At 43.2% G+C, this 18,742-nt stretch overlaps 2 protein-coding genes and 1 long non-coding RNA gene across 4 annotated transcripts in view; 1 reads left to right on the top strand and 2 right to left on the bottom strand.

Annotated features, from left to right (window-relative positions):
• Window positions 1-1,838: 1,838 nt before the first annotated feature.
• On the bottom strand, window positions 1,839-13,188 carry PKD2L2 (polycystin 2 like 2, transient receptor potential cation channel). Its single transcript, XM_042790456.1, has 14 exons — window positions 13,131-13,188; window positions 12,925-13,026; window positions 12,551-12,681; window positions 11,072-11,328; window positions 10,082-10,303; window positions 9,272-9,500; window positions 8,562-8,738; window positions 6,861-7,042; window positions 5,502-5,622; window positions 4,712-4,813; window positions 3,503-3,582; window positions 3,341-3,386; window positions 2,438-2,559; window positions 1,839-1,986 (listed from the first exon to the last, which is right to left on the bottom strand). Exons 1-14 carry the CDS (start codon window positions 13,186-13,188, stop codon window positions 1,869-1,871), a joined length of 1,947 nt encoding a protein of 648 aa, XP_042646390.1. The 3' UTR covers window positions 1,839-1,868.
• LOC122153256 overlaps window positions 10,162-18,742 on the top strand; it is a 21,963-nt gene continuing 13,382 nt past the window's right edge. Inside the window, exon 1 of the long non-coding RNA XR_006165115.1 lies at window positions 10,162-10,214. This is a non-coding gene — a long non-coding RNA (uncharacterized LOC122153256). The remainder of the gene's footprint in view (window positions 10,215-18,742) is intronic.
• MYOT (myotilin) overlaps window positions 14,601-18,742 on the bottom strand; it is a 13,701-nt gene continuing 9,559 nt past the window's right edge. For both annotated transcript variants that reach the window (XM_033006297.2, XM_033006299.2), the window contains 5 exons: window positions 18,233-18,365; window positions 16,913-17,120; window positions 16,271-16,436; window positions 15,625-15,758; window positions 14,601-15,198 (listed from right to left, as the gene is read on the bottom strand). In XM_033006297.2, the coding sequence (XP_032862188.1) occupies window positions 15,026-15,198; window positions 15,625-15,758; window positions 16,271-16,436; window positions 16,913-17,120; window positions 18,233-18,365 (814 nt within the window). In that variant the 3' untranslated portion in view covers window positions 14,601-15,025. The remainder of the gene's footprint in view (window positions 15,199-15,624; window positions 15,759-16,270; window positions 16,437-16,912; window positions 17,121-18,232; window positions 18,366-18,742) is intronic.

Below are 18,742 nucleotides of genomic sequence, written 5' to 3'. Positions count from 1 at the left end.
CAAGAAAAAATAATTTCTTAGGATGTTGGCCTGAAGAATGAACAAGGGTGCTACAGATCTGTTCTACAATCCTCCATTTTTCCTTAACAGTATTTATTCAATGAAGCTTGCTCCGATCAGGGTGCTAATGAGAAAAGAAATCCCTGATAGTGGTTTAGTGGAAACTGCTTCAAATCCACATCCAAAGAACTAAGTTTTTCATGAAGGAAAATAACCCTGTGTTGAACACCACTATCAAAACAGAGGAGAAACATATTTTTGAGGGTACAAAAAAGCTCAGTGATTCTGGGACAGATCTTCCTTCCTGAAGAACCTGTTCTGAGACCGTGAATCTGTAGTATTCCAAGCTTTACCTCTTTAAACAGGTTTTCTTGAGCCCTTATGTTACTGCCGGGCAGGGAGCTTGCTGGGAAAAGTGAGGCAGGGCTTCCTGTGCCACTGAGGAGTAGAGCAAGGTTGAGAAGTGCTTGCAAGCTCTTCCATGTTCTGGGTAACTGTGTCTAAAGGTTTTGAGACTTTGTACGAGAGGGGTTGCCAAGAGGAGGAAAGGCTGGAGATGCCAAAGGTGCAGTACATCTGCTTTCCTGCCTGTCATGCTGTTAAGTAATCAGGATAAACAGATCACCAGTGACTTGTGTTTGCTGAGACAAGTGTCCTGGGATCCTGCATAGCAACAAGAACCCTTGGGAAGGAAAGGGGAGTGGTGTTTTATTTTAAACTGGTCCCTTTTAGAAGAGAGAGGATGTCTTTGGCCAGAAAGTTGTACAAATTGAGTGAACCCTGACAGGCAGATCAGCGCATGGCTACGTTGTGTGACTGGGCCGAAGTGATCCCCTTCTGGGTCCCTTCAAACACCCGTCTGCTCCATTCCCCATGACACAGCTCTTCCACCCTGTGGTTAGATGCAGAGAGACCAGAGACTGTCGTAGTGCTCTGCCAGCAGCGTAAGGCTTTATCCTGTTAGAAATCCTTGTAGGATTTCTGTAAGATTCCGGATACTTTGGAGGCTGGGAGTTGTGTGCCATGTGTGAGCTGCAGTGCATGGCAGCAGCCCTTGCCCAGGCAGGGATGGCGTGGGCCGCCGCAGGCCCCGGGTTCAGATCGCACTCAGACACGTGTTTTATTTCTTCCTGCGGCTGAGTCCTAGCAATGAACAAATATTAATGACTACATAGGAGTAGACAGCTTCTGGCCTGGTCATAACACCTTGTCTCTAAGGGAAAAGGTACAGATGGATTTGGGAATAAAAAGGGTGTTTGGAAAAGTCAGTCTGGTGTCGGGGGAGCACAGCGCCCCCTGGTGGTGCCATCTCTCCAGGCCTCAGCAAAAGAAAAGCTGAAAGAATTTTTCTTTTTTCTTTTCTCGGAAGGCAATAGTAACCTGTTTCGGAAGCAACGGGCGCCTAGAACAAGAATTGTTGAGGAATAAGCATTAACCTCATCAGCAGATGCACTAGCACTAGAAAGCAGTCCGGGGAAGCGAGTGCCCGTGCGCTGGGCTGTGGAGAGGAGGGTGCAGAGCGGCCCCAGGATGCTGCCACTGCTCACGATCTGCTCTCCCGGTTACACAGCTGAGTCTCACAGCAGCCCCAAAACAAGGCAGAGGAATAGATGTTGTTCAGGCATTTGTAGAGATGCCTACCCCAAACTCTAGCAAGGTTGGTCAGTTCTCAGAGTTAAAACAGCACCTGAAACTCTCAGAGAAAAAACCCAGAAGCAACAGTGGTATAGCCCTTTATTAACATTCCTGTTTTTCTTATCCAGAAGTAGAAAATAATAAAGGGGGAGAGCGGGGGGACAGGGACTTTGGATTTATTTAAACTGTGTGAAGAGTCAGGTCATCTCTGTTACCAGACAAGCTCATGCATTTTACTGTTCTGTTTTGCTGGAAGAAGCCTTCAGTTTTTGCACGCTTCTCATAACTCTCCTGAGTTGCACATTAGTGTTGTTTAATTCCCTCCCCAACTCAGCAGCATACTTGAAGAGCCTAGAACACACAAATACAGCCAGATATCTATGAGATGGTGCTGACCTTAAACTTGCATTTGCAATCCTTCTCTTTGTTCACTTGTGTCAGCTGCCAAGGGTCCGAGTCCTGAAATACCACTTCACAGGCAGAAGGTCCTACAGCCTGGGTCCCCCTCCCCGGGCAGCCCCAAGGAGTTTTTTTGGAAGAGTGACGGTATTTTAAATTCTTGTCCCACCTGTTCTTGACTAATGTCCTTACAAGTTGCTCTACTAAATTCTTTTGTTTTCTTCTTCCCTCCCTGAGGGCAGCTGTTGTGAGCCGGTGTAAGAGCACTTAAAATATCTTAAAATCACTGACTTTTGTATTGCTGTTCTGTGTCTCAGGTTGTCACTGGGTGAGGGTTTCAGTCAGGGCTGCAGCTGCCTGGGAATGTGAATAAGACTGCAAGAACAGACTTGTACACACTTACTCCTGAAATTCTGCACTGGAGACGTAGCTCTCAGCTGTGACTGAGTTCCCGTCCTCAGTAGATGGAGACTTGTCACGAAGTTTTTCTTTCCCTCGCTGTAGCCTTGATAATGTCAGAATGTTCTATTCAACACCAGAGATATCAAAAAAAAAAAAAAAATAACAAAGCCAGCATGGCACTATAACACCATCTCTCATGCAGGGAGGGGACATGCATGCAGGAAAAGACATGCGGCTTTGAGGAGAAAAATGTTCCCCATCTGAAAGTGGATTTTCCTTCTGGCCCTTCCAAAAAGGATATAGGAATACATATTTTTCAGAGTTGAGATTTGAAATATTGTGGCTAGTTGTATTTACAGCTAGCCAAGGGGCTTTTCCCTCCTTGAAGTAATTTTTTTTTTTTTTTTTTTATATATGGTTTAGAAGTACTTGCACAGGCTTAGCCTGGATACAGAACTACCAACAACTGCTGGAAACCTTTTTGTAATGCAAAAGGAAGCTATAGTAATCTATCTTCTTGCTGTAGATGCAGCCTATGACCCAATAGATTGCTGTAAAACTTGTTTTCCATACATCTGTTTCCGTTTAACATTTGGGCAAATGCCCAGCTCACAAGTTTATAGCATTGCTAAGATACACTGACCTCACCCTGCTGCCAGCTCTGCTATTGTAGTGCATAAGCTTGCCTGAACAAGCTTTCATTTGATGTTTTGGGCATAATTAGTGATTTTTTTTCTTCATTTATAGGTCTAGCTTTTGCTATTCCTATGATGTTAAAAATAGTATCCTGTGGAGAAATAGCTTTTGTAAGTAACAGTGGGGACAACTCTACCTCCTTCTGTATTATTCAACTTGTGAAATATAATCAGCAGTTTCTAAGAATATAGGAAGGAATAAAGCTTACCTTTTCACTAACGCTGTCTCCAATGGAAAGCTTAGAACTATCCTTTCTTTCAGTGACTGAAAATCGCTTGCTTGTCATTCACACAAATGAGAAGAGACAGAAGTCCTGTGAGAATAGGTCTGTGCTCGGTGCAGGGGGTAACAGCACGTGCCGAGATCCTACCTTTCCAAGCTCTCGTCTGCTGGTTTTGTACCCGTCTCTGGTTTCTTCAACTTAAGCATGATAAGGGCCTTATTGCAACCCTGAATGCAGAAAGGGGAAGTTGGGCATGTTAAAGGGCTTGTGTTTAACCAGAGACGCTTTTGCACAAGGACTCGACCGTAAGGAACAAACCACCCGTATAATGCCTTGGCAATGAAACAGAAATCCCACCAGTTCTCAGAGAACTTACACTACTCTATTTGTTATTAAATCCCTGAAGGTAATAGCCAGCCAACTCCAGTAAGAGTTTCTGTTTTCAGATGTATTCAGTTTAATCTTACTGTAGTCCTGAGTAAGAGAATGAGCTTGGGTGGGGGGGATCTAAGCTGTGCTGCTGCTGACCCAGACAGCTGTATCCTGCCCAGGGACTCCCCCTTCCTTCTCCTTAACGAAAGCCAGGCTTTGCAGAGCAGTGTAACTTGTCTCTATGCCACTCATAAAATCCCACAGGACAATTTCAGGCAGGTATGGCTGCCAGCCCTCTGCAGCGTGGTCAGTGTAGGCCAACTGGGAGAACCACAGTCTGAATGCACAGGTCTCTCATCCCCCACCTCTCTCAATCTTCTCTATCTCCCTTGTGATGCTGTATTATTCTCCAGTTACAGTTAGGTTTCTAGGTGGAGGTACTGACTTGTCCCAGCAACAGAACTGTATACAATCTCTTTGGCTTCAGTGCATGCATTTGGCAGGAAAGGAGGTCATACTTTTAAGCTGAACTGTAAAGGAAGGCTTTGTTCCTCTTTTGTACTCCTTTCTGGCATGTAAAAATGGTATGAAATTTGTGGAGTGTCTACCTGTCTTCTCATGCAGAGATGATCTTTAGTTTCTCAGTTTGGAAGAACAGCAACTGTAAGCACTTTAAGAAAGCGGATGATGGGGTGCATCACAAACCAGACTGGCCTTAAGTATTGCTTTTAAAAGGGTGAAGTAAAGGTAGGCCCCTTGCACCCTAACTCATATGCTACTCTTACCACGAGGAGCTTCTGTGGCTTTGTGTCGTGGAAGGATGTTTCTGTATCTGTCAAATGTTTATTTGAAGTAGAAAAACAAATATTGGGTGTTCTTAAATGGTTGTGGCCCAGCTGTTTAAGGCTCCCTGCTAGCAATGTAGCTTGGAACTCCTCTTCTTATTTTGAAAGAAATGAGGTTGTTACGGAATTGGTTACTTACCTGTCTGAAGAAGTCTCCAATATGAAGTTCCTGACTGGGTATCACTTCAAAGGCTGCTTTGACTTCTGAATAGGTGTCGTTTATGATAGCCAAAAACACATTCTGCACAGGAATGACATTGTTAGTTGTTTCTGGAAACTGCATTTGTATTATGCTGGGGCTGTTGCATGCTAAGGCACGTAACTAATGGAACTGAAGAACTTTTCTGGGTACATATATGCTCCTAATGCAGTTAAATTATCTGATCATCTTAGAGTTTTAGGGAATATTTTGGGAAGACAAATAATTTACTTCCCATCTGCAGTATCAGCTAAAAGGCCCCGTTCCTTGGAGGTAACGGATTTCCTGTTGTATACTTGTAGCTTTTCCAGATGGTGTTTCAATCTGAAGTAATTTATGAAACCACCGATCTGATAAAGCAAACCTGCACATATGCAGTTCCGTTGAAGTCTCTCTTTAACCTTCCTGACAAGGCTGACATTACACAGTTTTCAAGAGCAGCCAATTAAGTTTTCAGAAATTAAAATCTCAACAAATGGGTGGTTCAGTAGAGTGGAAGGTGCAGCATGCTTGTTTTGTGGTCCAAAAGCCCCTTTTGGGGCTGTGTGGAAGAAGGGAGAGCTGTGAAATGTCTTGCTGGCTTGGAACTCCTGCGAAGGAGTTCAGACTGTCTCTCTGTGCAGGTCAGGTGTATCGAGGGCCAGCCCAGGGTCAGCTTAGGGTGAAAAAGTACAACAGTTCTTCTCTACTGCCTATGCAAAATGATAAGCATTTTTACAATGATACCTACCAGCAATACGAGGAACACAAAAAATACAAATGTGATGAAGTAAATAGGTCCAAGGATTCTGTTTGCATCTTCTATGGTCTCAAAATTAAAATCTCCCAGCACAATACGAAACTGTGTAAAGCTGGAAGTTAAAAATAGCAGAATGAGGTTGACTGGCTTCTCCTAAAGAGAAGTATTGTAAACATTATTAAAAAAAAAAAAAGGCAATAGATACAATTGAGAGTGATTCATCATTACCTTAAATCACTGAAATCAAAAGGCAAGCCAGGATAATACAGCAATGGTAAATTGGGCATTTAGCATATATTTGAGAATTTGAAAGTAAGAAGGAATTTTTAAATGGCTTGTATGAGAAAATACTTCCACTTTGGCACTTTGAATAAATCACCTGTGTTTTTTTTGTTTGTATTTTTAAATTATTTCCCTTCTGTTCTAGCTTCATGATGCCTTTTCTTCTGTTAGTACAGAAGGTAACAGTATAGGTATCTGTCCCCCAATACAGAATTTTATTCCTAGCCAAGGCAAATAAATACTTATTTCTCTATATTGCAGCATCTTAGAACTAAGTCATATCCACGTGGATCCAAACTGAGCTATTTTTCTGGTTTAGAGGTGCCTTAATTTTAGATGAAAAGCTGCTTTCAAACAATCTGGTATGCTAAAGATACCTCTCTAAAGTTGTAAGAAACATAGCCATGGGATAAAACACAACACACACAGTGGGTGACAGGTTACGGTTGCTGCAAGGCGTGAGGAGCTGGCACCTGGAACTGATCTGATGATGTTGCAACTGTGGGGGGCTGAAAAAAGTCTGGGGAAGAAAGTAAGAGAGCCAGCAGATGAGATCTGGGGACTCCTGGCTAGGCAGCTGGATGTTTTTTTTCTAAGAGCAGTAATTCCTGTTTGCAAACGTGCTCAGTTGTGCTCTGAGCCTCTTGGGTCTCTCAAGCAGTTCCGTGGTTTTCACGCTGGGGACTCCATCACCTACCCAGTGGCATGTCTGCTGGGTAGTTTCACAGTCTGGCTTTTGAAAGAGGCCAGGCCTGCCCGACTGCCCAGGGGCCTGGTTACACATGGCACGCTTGTGTTGATTGCTGTGGGGACTAACAGCTCCATCACATGAACTACTGCTGAGCTTCCCCTTCTTATGCTTCCCTGACCTGTTTTAATGTACATTTGGTCCCTTTTGAACATATGGAGGCTTTGGGAAATTGATTGTAGAGCCAACAAAATTGGTTTTACTCTATGAAATAAGCTTAAGTGTTGGAGAGCTGTACTCTTAAGTTCTGCTTAGCAGAAACTGGTTTGAACCTGCACCAACTGGGGGGTTTGTATCAAAAAGTTTAGAAAGTAGCATACATGCAGTTTTGGAAATTGGAAAACTCTTCAACTTGCGACCCAAAGACCAGATAGCCTAACTGGGCATAGGCAAAGAAAATGATGAAGAACATGATGGCAAATCCAATGACGTCTTTGGCACAGCGAGATAAAGTGGAGGACAGCTGCGTCATAGTTTTGTTAAAGCTTACATATTTAAATATCTGCAACAGAACAGAACATATTGTTATCAGGGGATATTAAAACTTCTTAACAGAATTTCAGGAATATTATATGTAATCATAATTTACAGGTTCAGCCTTACCTAGAACTAAGTTCCATGGTATGTATCTGTAAGAACTGGGATTGGGTGTGTTTCTGGAGAAGATGAAAGTTCTGCAGGACAAATATGCTTACGTGCTAAAGCTAATAGTGTGTAGACAGGTTGTTGCTGGGTACTGGTATGTGTAATCAGCTCTAGCAGATGTGGGACCTGGTCAAGATGGCAAGCCATCCCACTCTCCTGTATCTGAGGAATCCCTGATGGACTGAGTTGGTAAGGAGCTATCTTTTACTTTGGGTCCGAAACAAGGCCTGAACAAAAGCCTTGTTCAATGACAGTCATTAATTATAAACATAGCTATGCTACTAAATTAGCAGTAATCAGTCTGAGGGGAGGATGATGCAGAAGGAATGTGCAGCTGGGGTACAGAATGGATGTAATGAGGAAGACCATCCATAGAACTGGTGGACGCCCGTGTTCCCAAACAGCTTCTTCCTGCAGCCTCGGCCTTGGGAGGTGGAGGAAGACCAAAAGCCTGTTCGTTTTAAAAGGACATGACCTTTCATGATAGTTTATATTCAGGTATGGGGAGTATGACTGCAAAGTGTGATCTCTTCTGGCAGATGGGAGCAGCCCCCCTGGCCTGTTTCACAGCTGCTTTGTGCTGGGTGTTTTACAAATATCTCGGGGGAGAAGGGGCCTGAAAGCGGTCCAGGATCAGGCAAAGCTTTGGGAAATTTCATCCAGTCACTGGGAACACAGAGGCCACCCAGAGCAAAGTCACTGCTGTCTGCTGGGTGCAAACCCCATCCCGGGCAAGCAGGGTCTGGTGGATTAGGGGCAGTGGCACACAAACATGCAGGACTGGTTTGGCCCCAGAGGACATGGTTAGGAACAAAAGTAGCCACCAATCTTAGAGAAGTTTGCTACTCTGTCCAGAGATCAGCAAACGTATCTGCAATTAAAAGTGAAATTAAAGGTGTCCTGGCACAAACCCACTTCTGAATCAAGTTCAGACATGTTTTGCCTTCCTCTGCAGTTAAAAATTAGCTACTGTTTTCAAAGATTTTGGCTACAAAAGCTATGAATAGCTTCACCTATTACAGCCGTGCCATCTGTATAGGTCAGGCTGTGACCTGGACAATATTGGGTCTAGGAAAAGACTGAGTTTGAGGAGGTTGTTTGGCCATGTAATTTCCCAGCTGCTCTAATGTAGACAGCTGCCCATGTGCAGTATTTTTTTTCAGATGGGCTTGGAATTTGTGTGACCCATGTTTATGAGAAGGATGTAATTTTAAACTCTTCTGGAATCTTATAAACAAAATTCTCCCTTTTAGCCCCACCTTTGCAATACACCCATGAAAAGGTAAAAGTGAACATTTATGCTATGCTTAGAAACACTGATTCTTGAGTAAAAAAAAAAAAAAAAAAAAAAAAGGGAAAAAAAAAAAACAAAACACCAGTACCTTGATCCAAGCAAAGAAGATGTTGATAGCAACCATGTTGTTGTAACGGACTTGCCAGAATGCAAGGAAATAGAAGTCTGGATATACATGAGCATCAGAGAGCAGCTCTTCCATTAGCAGGGACACTTCTACAGTGCGGTAGATGTTGAAGGTGATAGCAAGGATGGATGCCTGAAGGAAAGCAGAAGCAAGTGAAACTGAAGCCCGGTTACAGCCCCTTTCTTCACACTTGTCACTTTGCACTGGTAAGACTGTGCTGATTTCAGAAGGCCCTCGGTTAGATTTGAAGAACCTGAGATTTTTGGATGTTTTGTCATAAACTCTATATATGAGACTTTATTAGCCAAATAATTTGTAATTGTACTGTAATAATTCTGGGCTTGTGCTATGTAATATGCTGCATACATTCTAATTTTACTGTGTTACCTCTGTTATGCACTAGTGCTTCCCTGCTCTGCAAAGACTAAGGCTAAACCAAACAAGGTGGATAATGAATAGAAAGGACATGGAACTGCAACAAATTGACAGCAAGGCTAGAAGAGTTGGAGTGTGCTGGACCCTGGTGGGCCATGTGGCCTCTTCAGCATGAACAGTGGGTGACTGACTAACGAGACACAGATTTGGGCTGTTGGGGCTGGCTGGCTGTCTATCCTGTGCTAGCCTAGTCTGGCAAGCACAGAAGTGAAAGTCAAGAGGTAGCTCACCCCCAGCAGCAACAATTCCAGCCAGTTCCAGGCACTTCTGAAATAGTCCTTTTTCAGTTTTACAATTTTTAGAGTTTCCTGGATTATGAATGCAACAATAAAGAGGCAAAAGATGATTTCGCAAGAAGCCAGGAAGTAATCATAATACGTGACGTATCTGAGGAGCTTCACAGAGTAGATATGTGAAGAGGTGAGAGCACCCCCAGTAGCAGGGAACTCCACCACCAACCTGAAAAAAATTGGGAGACTGGTGTTAGTTACCATCCCTTTAAATCATCTCAGCCCTTAATTTTCTACATCACTGGAACTCCTACATCTGTAAGATCTTCTTTTAAGGGCTACACTAGGTCCCCCATGAAGAAAGTATTACATGGTAGGAAAAGTTGAGGGAAAAAAAAAAAAAGAAGCTCTTGGAGTACCCAAGCTATGGTGTTTGGTTAAAAGTCCTTAAAGAAACTGTGTCTCAGAAGTGCAAATGTTCACCCTGCCCTGAGTCTTTTCCTTCCACTAGCTGACAAGAGGACTAATAATCCAGTCTTTGACCTTGCAAAAGGCTATGAAATCCATTCCAACAGACAGCAGCAACTAGCTGTACAGACCAGACATCAACTATTAAAAAAAAAAAAAGGAAATATCTGCATCTGTTCCCTGCATTAACTGAATTTCTGCATTTTTAATTAATGTCTTGCCAGCTGCTACCTGAGAAACATAGCTACATATGTCTGAAGTGACCAGCCTTTCCTTGTGTCCTTAGGGAAGCATCATGCCTCACTAAAGAGGATTTCACATGTAGTAAAGGTAAGAACTCACTTGATTACACAGAAGAGGTTTAAGTTAGCATTATATGTTGAGAAGTCGATAAATATAACCCTGGTTCCTCTAGTGAGCCAGCCGTTCTGCCTGAGAAACTGCAACTTCTCCATGCTCTCCTTCTTTGATTTAGGTAAGGTGAATATATATCCTCCACTGCCATACAAGGCCATAGATCCCCAGTACCATGGGGATAACGAGCGGGCCGAGGTGTATTTCCACCTATCAGAAATGGGAAAATAAAGCCGCTCAGCTTATGGAAACTGGACTGAAGTAAGCTTTAACTTTTATTTTATACAATGCTTGTTTTTGTGTTCTTCTGTATCCACAACTGACTATTTAAGCCAGACCTTTAAAACCCAATTTTCTTTACAGGAAATATGCACGAGACATATGGCCTTAAAATATTCCCATTTCTCTTATTTGCTAAATACTCAGTACATTCACAAACCAGCAATTGCTTATGAATCTGGATTTCACCCAATGTGGGCCAGACAGTTTATTACCTTAAAACCTTTATAGGTGAATGGAATATATCTGGTTTACATAGTTCATTATCACTGTGGCTTGTTCACATGTTCTTTCATTGGGTTAAATGAATGCTAAATGAAGTGTGCGAAGCACACCTTTTGGCTCTGTTTCCAGAGCATTTTAACATGATTCCAATTTATAAACATGGCATTTAAATTCAGGCCTCATATAATTGAGCATTTCTCCAGAGATGTTAGTGCAGATAGGCCCACTAACATGTGCTTCTGCTGAACTGGGCTTGCTGTTTCCAGTTCTTCCTGTCTCTCCACTATAGATTTTTCCATGCCAAATTCCCCATCTATAATGTTGGAACAAAACCAATTCCATGGTTTATCTCAATGTAAACAAGAGAAAAACTCATCTAATTGCATGCATGGTTGTTACTAACTGAAGAATACTGGCATTAAGGATTTGGTTAGGTTTTCAAAAACATTTCTGAGCTGAAGTAGGATGACTTACTCAGATTCGTTCCCTAGACCAAAATCAGACCTGTCTTCAGCTCGGTAATTATAGTCACTGTAACAGTCTTCTAAAAAAGTACGGAAATATGGGTAGATGGAGCAAGTGTTGCTGCGTACTTTCAGCTGCCGAATCTGGGGTACTCCTAGCAGCAAATTCTCATAGTAAATATAGCTCCTGTTGTTCTGGATGGTTAACGTCGTGTTGTCATACCATTTGTCCCAGTAGAGTCCATCCAACAAGGGTCCCTCTGCATACTGTATGTACAAGTTTCAAAAGATTTAAATACCATGATTACCCCACTTAGCATACAAATCTCTACAGGGTTCTCAGGTTTCTTATAGCTACAGAGTCTAAGCTAGAATACAAATAATTGCCACCTATATACTGTCTTATAAGTACGATATATTTACATCTTTTTGCTATTAGACAATTCTATTCCCTATGCAATTCTATCAGAGATATGTAATGGGATTATTCAGGGTAAGACTGCAACATATGTCTGTTTGGGTTTCACTGAAAAATTCTGCTTAATTCTAAACAAATATATTTAAACACAAACATTATATGCTGTTTTAACAAAATGTGTTGGTTATCTTAATCTCTGAAGATCTGCTTTGGGATGTATTTCTGACTAGGTTTTTAGTCATCTAATCTAAATTAAGAAGTTTATCTTTTTGAAGGCAGGGGAAAAAAATCTGTTTTTCTGGGTGATTCTTAGATGCAGGTAAAGAGCATTAAACTTGGGAAGAACATTATTCTGAGTACAAAACAACATGCCCCCATGGTCTGAGACCATATGAGCTGCATTACAACAATTTCTAGTACAACAGAACATGCATTGTATAGCAAGGGCTCACTATTTTATGGACTTGCAATAACAGACACCATGATAAGAGGGAGTACAATTCTTCCAAATGAATGGCTATAACCAGGCACTTCCATTTTTAAGGAAGAGTAGGATGAGAAACTTTGCCTTCTGCTGTCAGCTGGGCAATGCTGGTAATTTTGGGAAGTCTTCCACCTAGTAGTGAAAACAGAGGTGTTTTGCAATTGTCACTGAAATATGATATAATCGAACAGCACACCAGGTGAACCAAGATGGTATGTTTTCCTGGCTGCCCCAGTGGAAATCATATATTTTTTTTTAACAGCTGAAAGACAAAAGAACTGTAAACCTCAAATTTTTCTGGTTTTATTGAATCTCCTTTCAGACCAAGCCTAGTACTGAGAATATGATGCAGCAATTAATTGGTCTATTGTTTCCCTCGACTGATTATTCAGAAGTATCAGTATCATTGTTTGTACCCAGAATTTCTCCAAATGCATTTTAAGAAGTTATTTGCCTTTCTTCAGCTGAAAGCACATCTGTCACATGGTTTTTAGGAGAACTGTGAGACTGTATTGCTCTGAATTAACACTAGAAGCTTCTTCACTTGTTTGCTCTCTCAGAAAACATATTTGCAATTAATGTCTTACCCTCCAGAAATCATCTTTGTTCCCAATAGTGCTGAAACCACCACTACCGTCCTCAGAGTCGTTCTCCAGGAAGACATAGGACATGACTCTGTTCAGGTAGTACATTTCCATGTTCACCATACCAAACGTCACTGGAAGGAAGGGGCAAAGAGGGGATGCTCACAGGCTGAAATTGGAGGATGTCAACGGCTTCTAACCTCGTTTCTCCGCTTCGGTTGTTATTAAGTCATGCTGCTAGAAAAAGACAGTCAGAGCGATTCCGAGTGAAGTGGCACGTTTGGGTGGAACAGGCAGAGCGAGGCGTAAATACTGAAAGAGGTTCAGTTACACATTAATTATTTGCAAACAGCCACCCCTGTCGTTTGATGACTTACCTATACAGAGGTCCGTCAGGAAGACAATGTAGATGACCAGCTCCCGCAGGGTAGTTTTGAGTTCCAGTTCCCGGCTGCAACTGACCCGCGGTTTTACGGCACCTGGTTGGGGAAATGGCGAGGGGCCGGGGGAGTCAGAGGACAGGGCCCGCGGGGCGGCTGAGGGGGGGGCCGGGCCCTGAGGGGAGCGGGGCCGCCTCACGCACCGCTGCCGCTCAGCCTGGGGTCCACCGCGGGCCGCTGCCGCGCTGCCGCCGGCTCCATGGTGCCCGGGGTTGGGGCGGCTGCCGGGGCTCCGCCGTTTGAATCCCAACGGGCGGCGGGGCCGGTTCCCCGCACCGCCTGCGGCAGGGCTCGGGCTGGCGAGCGGGGCCGCAGCGCGCAGGGGCCGCGGCCTGCCCTTGGCTACCGGCGGGGAGCTGCCCTTCCCGCCCTCGCACCTTGCTGTTATTTTGAATTTTGTCAGTGGCGTTCAGCGTGTCTGCCCTGACATGTCCCCTACAATGCCCCGCAGCAGCGGTGCCTGGTAGAGCCCGCGCTCCCGTGTTGGCAGCCCTTCCTTCGGGGAGTGTGTGTGTGTGTGTGGCTGGGGGGGGATGGAATTAAACGATACATTGCAGCATCTGGTTCTTTCCAAGCTAATTTCAGACAAGCAATTCCCTTCCTGCTACGAAGAGCAGCCGGGAACTTAAGAGATATTAATTTAAATGTATATTAAACCAAACGGCGGGAGCTCGGGTGTGGCTGGGGCTCCCAGACCTTACAAGAACTTGAGCGGCTCCTGGGCCAGGCCTGGTGCTGCTGCTCTGCGCTGACAGCCCGCCCTCACCCGAGCGTTGTGGCGGCTTTTCCTTCAGAAGAAATCCGTGGGCGATGTGGGTATCAGTTGCCATTCCACCGCTCAAACCCACAAAGAGCACAGCAGGAAGAGTTACGTTGGTGGATGTCGTGCCTCGGGCAGCCCGCAGGAGAAGCGTGGTGGTAGAGCTGCAGGATTTTGATGGGATTTTAATGGTCCGTGTTGTGCAGTTCACATTTGAGGGGTTTTATTTAGTGATGCAACAGTGTGGCGTGAAGCCAAGACCTCATTTTTTTCTGTTCTGGAAGATGCTCGTGGGGTTTCCTGACTAGCAGCAGCATTACCGTACACCCTCTGGGAGGAGTTCAGGCTAGTTCCACCCTCACGGTTTCCTTTTGCAAGTACAGTTGAAGAATCTTCAGAGAGTAAGTTTGTTGGAGCTTGGCAAAATCAGTATTTTTTACTATTTTGAGCAGGTTGGCTGTGAATAGCAGCACGCAAACCCTTTGGATGATTCAAATAAACAGCATGTCGAGAGTCAACAGTCAGATAAGTCACAGCCACTCCTTGCTTAAAGGAGTAAGGAGGGAAAACATGGTAGCTTTAGCGCTTCATATTATGCAGGGCAGCTTTTGGGTCAAGTGTGCAAGGAGAAAACATTGATGTTGCCTCACTGACATGTTTCAGTGGTGAGGGAGTGGCAGCATCTAGTTTATGCTAAATAGTTTATAGCTGTCAGATGGCAAGTGTCAGGGGGAGCAGTCAGGAAAGGGGACCAGGAGCAGGCTGATTAGGGTAAGAATCCAGCTTTGCCAGGGTGCAGCTGATGCGAGACATCCATAAGCTGCTTTTAACAGATCAAGGAAGTCAGGGCTGATGTTGGTTATTTAAAATTTTATTTGCCTCTAATTTATTCTCTTAAAAACACTCTAGTCTATTTGGTTTTAGCATTCAGACAGTACAGACTTCTGATATTATCAGGAGTGATATTAGAGAAGCAGTACAAACCAACCTACTTTAGCATGTAACCAGGCACAGGTGGAACTAAAACCACCCACACTTGTGAAAACTAATTAGCCTGCTTTCTTAGGCTTTATAGTTAAAATAAAATACTCAGTAAATGGTTATATTCACCAAACCATATAAATAAAATCTAACATGGTAAAATGGGAACAGCTGAGTGTGCAAGAGTCAAAGTAAAAATATGTAGATAGGTATTTTGCTAATTAGAGCAATCACCAGTTATCTGCATCTATGTTGTAATTGTCTCTTATGGGTGTGAGTTTTCCTCTTCATTTCCAGTTAAAGTTCATCACTTTCATACAGTCCAGACTGCTCAGCCAAACGCTGAAACTCTCCTTCTGGTGAGAAAGCTTGTTTGACATCCAGTCCTCTTCCATTAAGTGCCAAATACTTGCTAAAAGTTGGTCGAACCCGTAACTGCTTTGGGGCTGGAACTGGCTTGTTTGCATGGGCTGGAAGAGAGAAAAAAGCCTCTTTCAGTGTCTTCCCAGACTGTGAAAAGACCTGTAGTAGAGCAACCCAATTGCTTTTTATCTGCAACATAAACCAGCAAACCCTTAGGAAGAATTTAACAGACAAGCCCATATCTCAGACACCAGAGATTTATATTCACCCCCCTTCTTGGTATCAATCAAATTGTAATCTTTACACAGTGCAGATAGCAGATGTAGACAATGTACAAAAGACACGTCACAGTGTCCTGTTACTAAACAAAAGAGTTTTTCCCAGGATAGTTACTTTTTGTCTCGTTCAGTATCTCTGGAAAGAAATCCTCCCAGCCATCTAAGCTTCATCAGGTCAATTTTGAGGGCCTGCTCTGAATACAAGTGCCAGTGGCAGTTTCAGTTGTGGTTGTGGCACTGTGATGTGGTACTTACTTGCAACCTCCAGCCTGGCATGGCATGTGGCCACACCAGCTCCATTGACAGCGGATACGGTATACCAACCAGCATCTTTCTTGTTTGCATTATGAATCAGGAGGCAAATCCTTCCAGTGTTGTCATGCAGCAAGCTGAAAAAGGAAGGTGTTTATGTGTAAGTGCTTGGAGGGGGAAGGAGAGAAGACATTGAAATCAGAGAGTCAGTTTACATGCGGAGGAGCTGAGAAAGCCCGAGAACAATTCTTGCAGGAACTATTTAGACATAAACACTGCATTTGTGTTACGAGCCACCAGTGATTCACATCATGATACCATTCAAGTGGCATCAAGGCCCTTCTGTAGCCCCATAGCATGATGAATGCATTGCATGTTTCTATCTTAAAGCCATGCTTCCCCATGGGCCTTGTAACTTGTACTATAATTCAGAGTGGCATCTGGTCCCAGTTTTCTCTCTGTGCCCTCAAAACAAGGCTCTGAGCATTGCTCCTGTCCAGACACGGGCCTGTTGGCCACGTGTCATAACCGAGGGGCAGATCTAGCTTTCCAGTTTGATGTTTTTAGAAACCAGTCAATTCAAATTTTACTTAACAAATACTGGCTATTGTTGTCTAACACACCAATGGCCAACTCATCAGTAGGATACCTTATTCGGTCTGTATTATATTGTACCATTTCGTTGTTTCTTTTCCAGTAAATCCGAGGTGTTGGGATAGCAGAGATCTGGCATTCGAGTCTGGCTGTATCTCCTTCAAAAACTTTTTTGCTTTGTGGCTTGAAGATGAAAGTTGGAGGCATGTGATGTTCTTTTGCTAAATTAAAGAGGAAAGATAAGGAGGAGTTACTTGTAAGTATTAAATGCTAATATCAGGCTTGTTTTTTAAGATTTCAGAATGCTAAATTCAGGAGTGCACATGTTCCTTACTTCAACTCCTTAGCCTACAGGCAATTCCCATGAGCATAAGGGTGTAGTAGACACAACTACTTTAGGAAGAGAGGCAATCAACATATGCTATAAATCCTGGGAGATTAATAACTCCCAAATTCTGGACATCCCACTACATCTAAATATCCCACTAGAAGTGCTTTGAAGAAATACAGCATCCCAGATGTACGTATTAAAATAGTCTTGGAAAAAGTAAGGTGTTTGTTACCATTTGAGCCTGGATATCTGGAGATCTACCTTTGCTTCTTAATTGTTTTATGTCCCAAACACATGGAGGAAGGCATTAGATTACTGAGATTTTTCATGTGTGGCCAGGGAATTATCAGTGCTCCCCAGTCTTACCAATTACTTCCACTTTAACTGCAAAAGACGATTCTCCTGCACGGTTGACAGCCACACATTCGTATGTCCCTGCATCAGATGATTTGACTGCTTCAAAAATAAATGAGTGGAATCCCTTTTCTGACACTATCATTTTATGGAACTGATCTTGATGAACCATCCTTCCATTCTGATACCACATAACATCTGGAGTCGGCAGCCCACTCACCTGTGAAGGAGAAGAAAGCAGTGAAGAGTTAAACATCTTTAAGATAGAAAAAGCCCTTCAATGCTATAGGGAGTCTGATGCTGATAGATGATCAAATCACAATCCTACGGCAAAATTTTACAGTCTTGCCTAGTTTTGAATATTATTGTGGTGCCGCACAAAGAGGAAGGCTCGTGAAGTGCCATGGAGAGGTGAGCTTTAGCCACACGCAGTAGATACTGTTCCTGCGATCCCGTTATTCCCATTTTGTAAAGTAGTGTTGATTAGGCCAAAGATACTCATTGTGGTTCATAGAAGGGGAAACTCACCCTTTTAATCCCACATTTAGCACTGTCAGCAGTGCTGACATCCATATTGTTTTGATAATTTATGTATATAAACTGTCCTGCAGACATCCTCCAGGTTGTCCATGACATTCAGAAGTTAAGTCATTTGCAGCAAAATGGCTAAAAGTCATGCCTAACTCTGGCAAGAGTTTACTTAAGGAAAGAGATTGGAAGTGATTAGGGAAAAACCCAGCCCAACCACAATCAGCAATCAAGTTGCATGTGCAGAAAATCTAGGTTCTTTCTTACTCTAGGGTTGGTCCAATTGCCATGCAATTTCAGGCCATTCTGGCATTTTGTTTGTTTGTAATGAGGGCATTTCCTTGCCAGTTGTTCTGCTGCAGCAAGGGCACAGCTACCTCAGAGACTAGGCAGGCTAGTCCTAAACAGGCCTTGCTGGACATGCACCCAGCATGCATCCACTGAACTCGGTGGAGTCCCAGTGCAAATGACAAGGTTCCTAGCCAAAATGCCTGTTTTCAGTAAGGCCTTAACATTCATTCCTCCCAATGAGGTCTAAAAGGTGTTCGGTGATGTTCCATGTTTACCACTATTTAGCTTTAACCATATTTTTATGCAGCTAATTCCATTTACATTTTTCCAAGGGAAAATGCTGAAACATCTAGCCATCACCTATTTCTTGGTTTACATTGCCTAGAGAGACCCTGCACCATCTGCCATTAGTGCTCTGGCTTATTAAAGTGCAAAGGCACTGCAGCTCAGAGACCTCTCTTCATGCCACACCTCACAGAGCTAAAGGAACTGCAAGAGAAAGGCTGGTATTACTTTGAAATCAAGCCTGCAGAATCGCCCCTCCTCAATAATTATGTCTTCAGGCACTTGTGTAAAACGTGGCTGAAAAAATTTTTCCTGGATTGAATCATGTCCACGTTCATCTCCTCTTGAGGATGGTCTGCTCCTAAAAAAGTGGACAGAAACAGTTAATTATGTAAAAGTTACCCTAGCACAAATTACATTGAAGCACCAATTGCAGCTAGAGTCCCTCAACACATTTAGGAATCCAGCATTGATTTGTTTCTCTGGTTTGTTTTTCAGCTGTAAGGCATGGGTTTTGATCAACCACTTCTCCTGCTCAAGTTGTTCAGTTCAACAGAGAAGCATAACATATGAAACCTTCATCTTTGGACTAATACCCAAAAGAATTTACAAGAGCAATGTAGGCTGTGTTTCATCATGCTATGTTTCATCATTTAGATTGTTGGACCTTGCTTTGACTGGAATACGAAGCATATTTCCCTACGTACTTGGAATCTTTAAACTTCTAGTGTTACACTT

The sequence above is a fragment of the Tyto alba genome, unplaced genomic scaffold (assembly GCF_018691265.1).
Source record: "Tyto alba isolate M040663 unplaced genomic scaffold, T.alba_DEE_v4.0 Super-Scaffold_17, whole genome shotgun sequence".
NCBI classification, from domain to species: domain Eukaryota; kingdom Metazoa; phylum Chordata; class Aves; order Strigiformes; family Tytonidae; genus Tyto; species Tyto alba.
The sequence above is the reverse complement of the archived record's forward strand: the minus strand, read 5'-3'. Positions and strand labels throughout refer to the sequence as shown.

Bases quoted from the DNA above. Each gene is read 5' to 3' on its own strand.
- PKD2L2 (XM_042790456.1), bottom strand. From the start codon at position 13,188: ATGGAGCCGGCGGCAGCGCGGCAGCGGCCCGCGGTGGACCCCAGGCTG. The intron at 4,814-5,501 runs GTAGGTATCATT...ATTCCTGTGCAG, and splicing joins TTGTGTTCCTCGTATTGCTG to AATGTGTTTTTGGCTATCAT. The intron at 3,583-4,711 runs GTAAGTAACCAA...TTCTGCATTCAG, and splicing joins TTGGAGACTTCTTCAGACAG to GGTTGCAATAAGGCCCTTAT.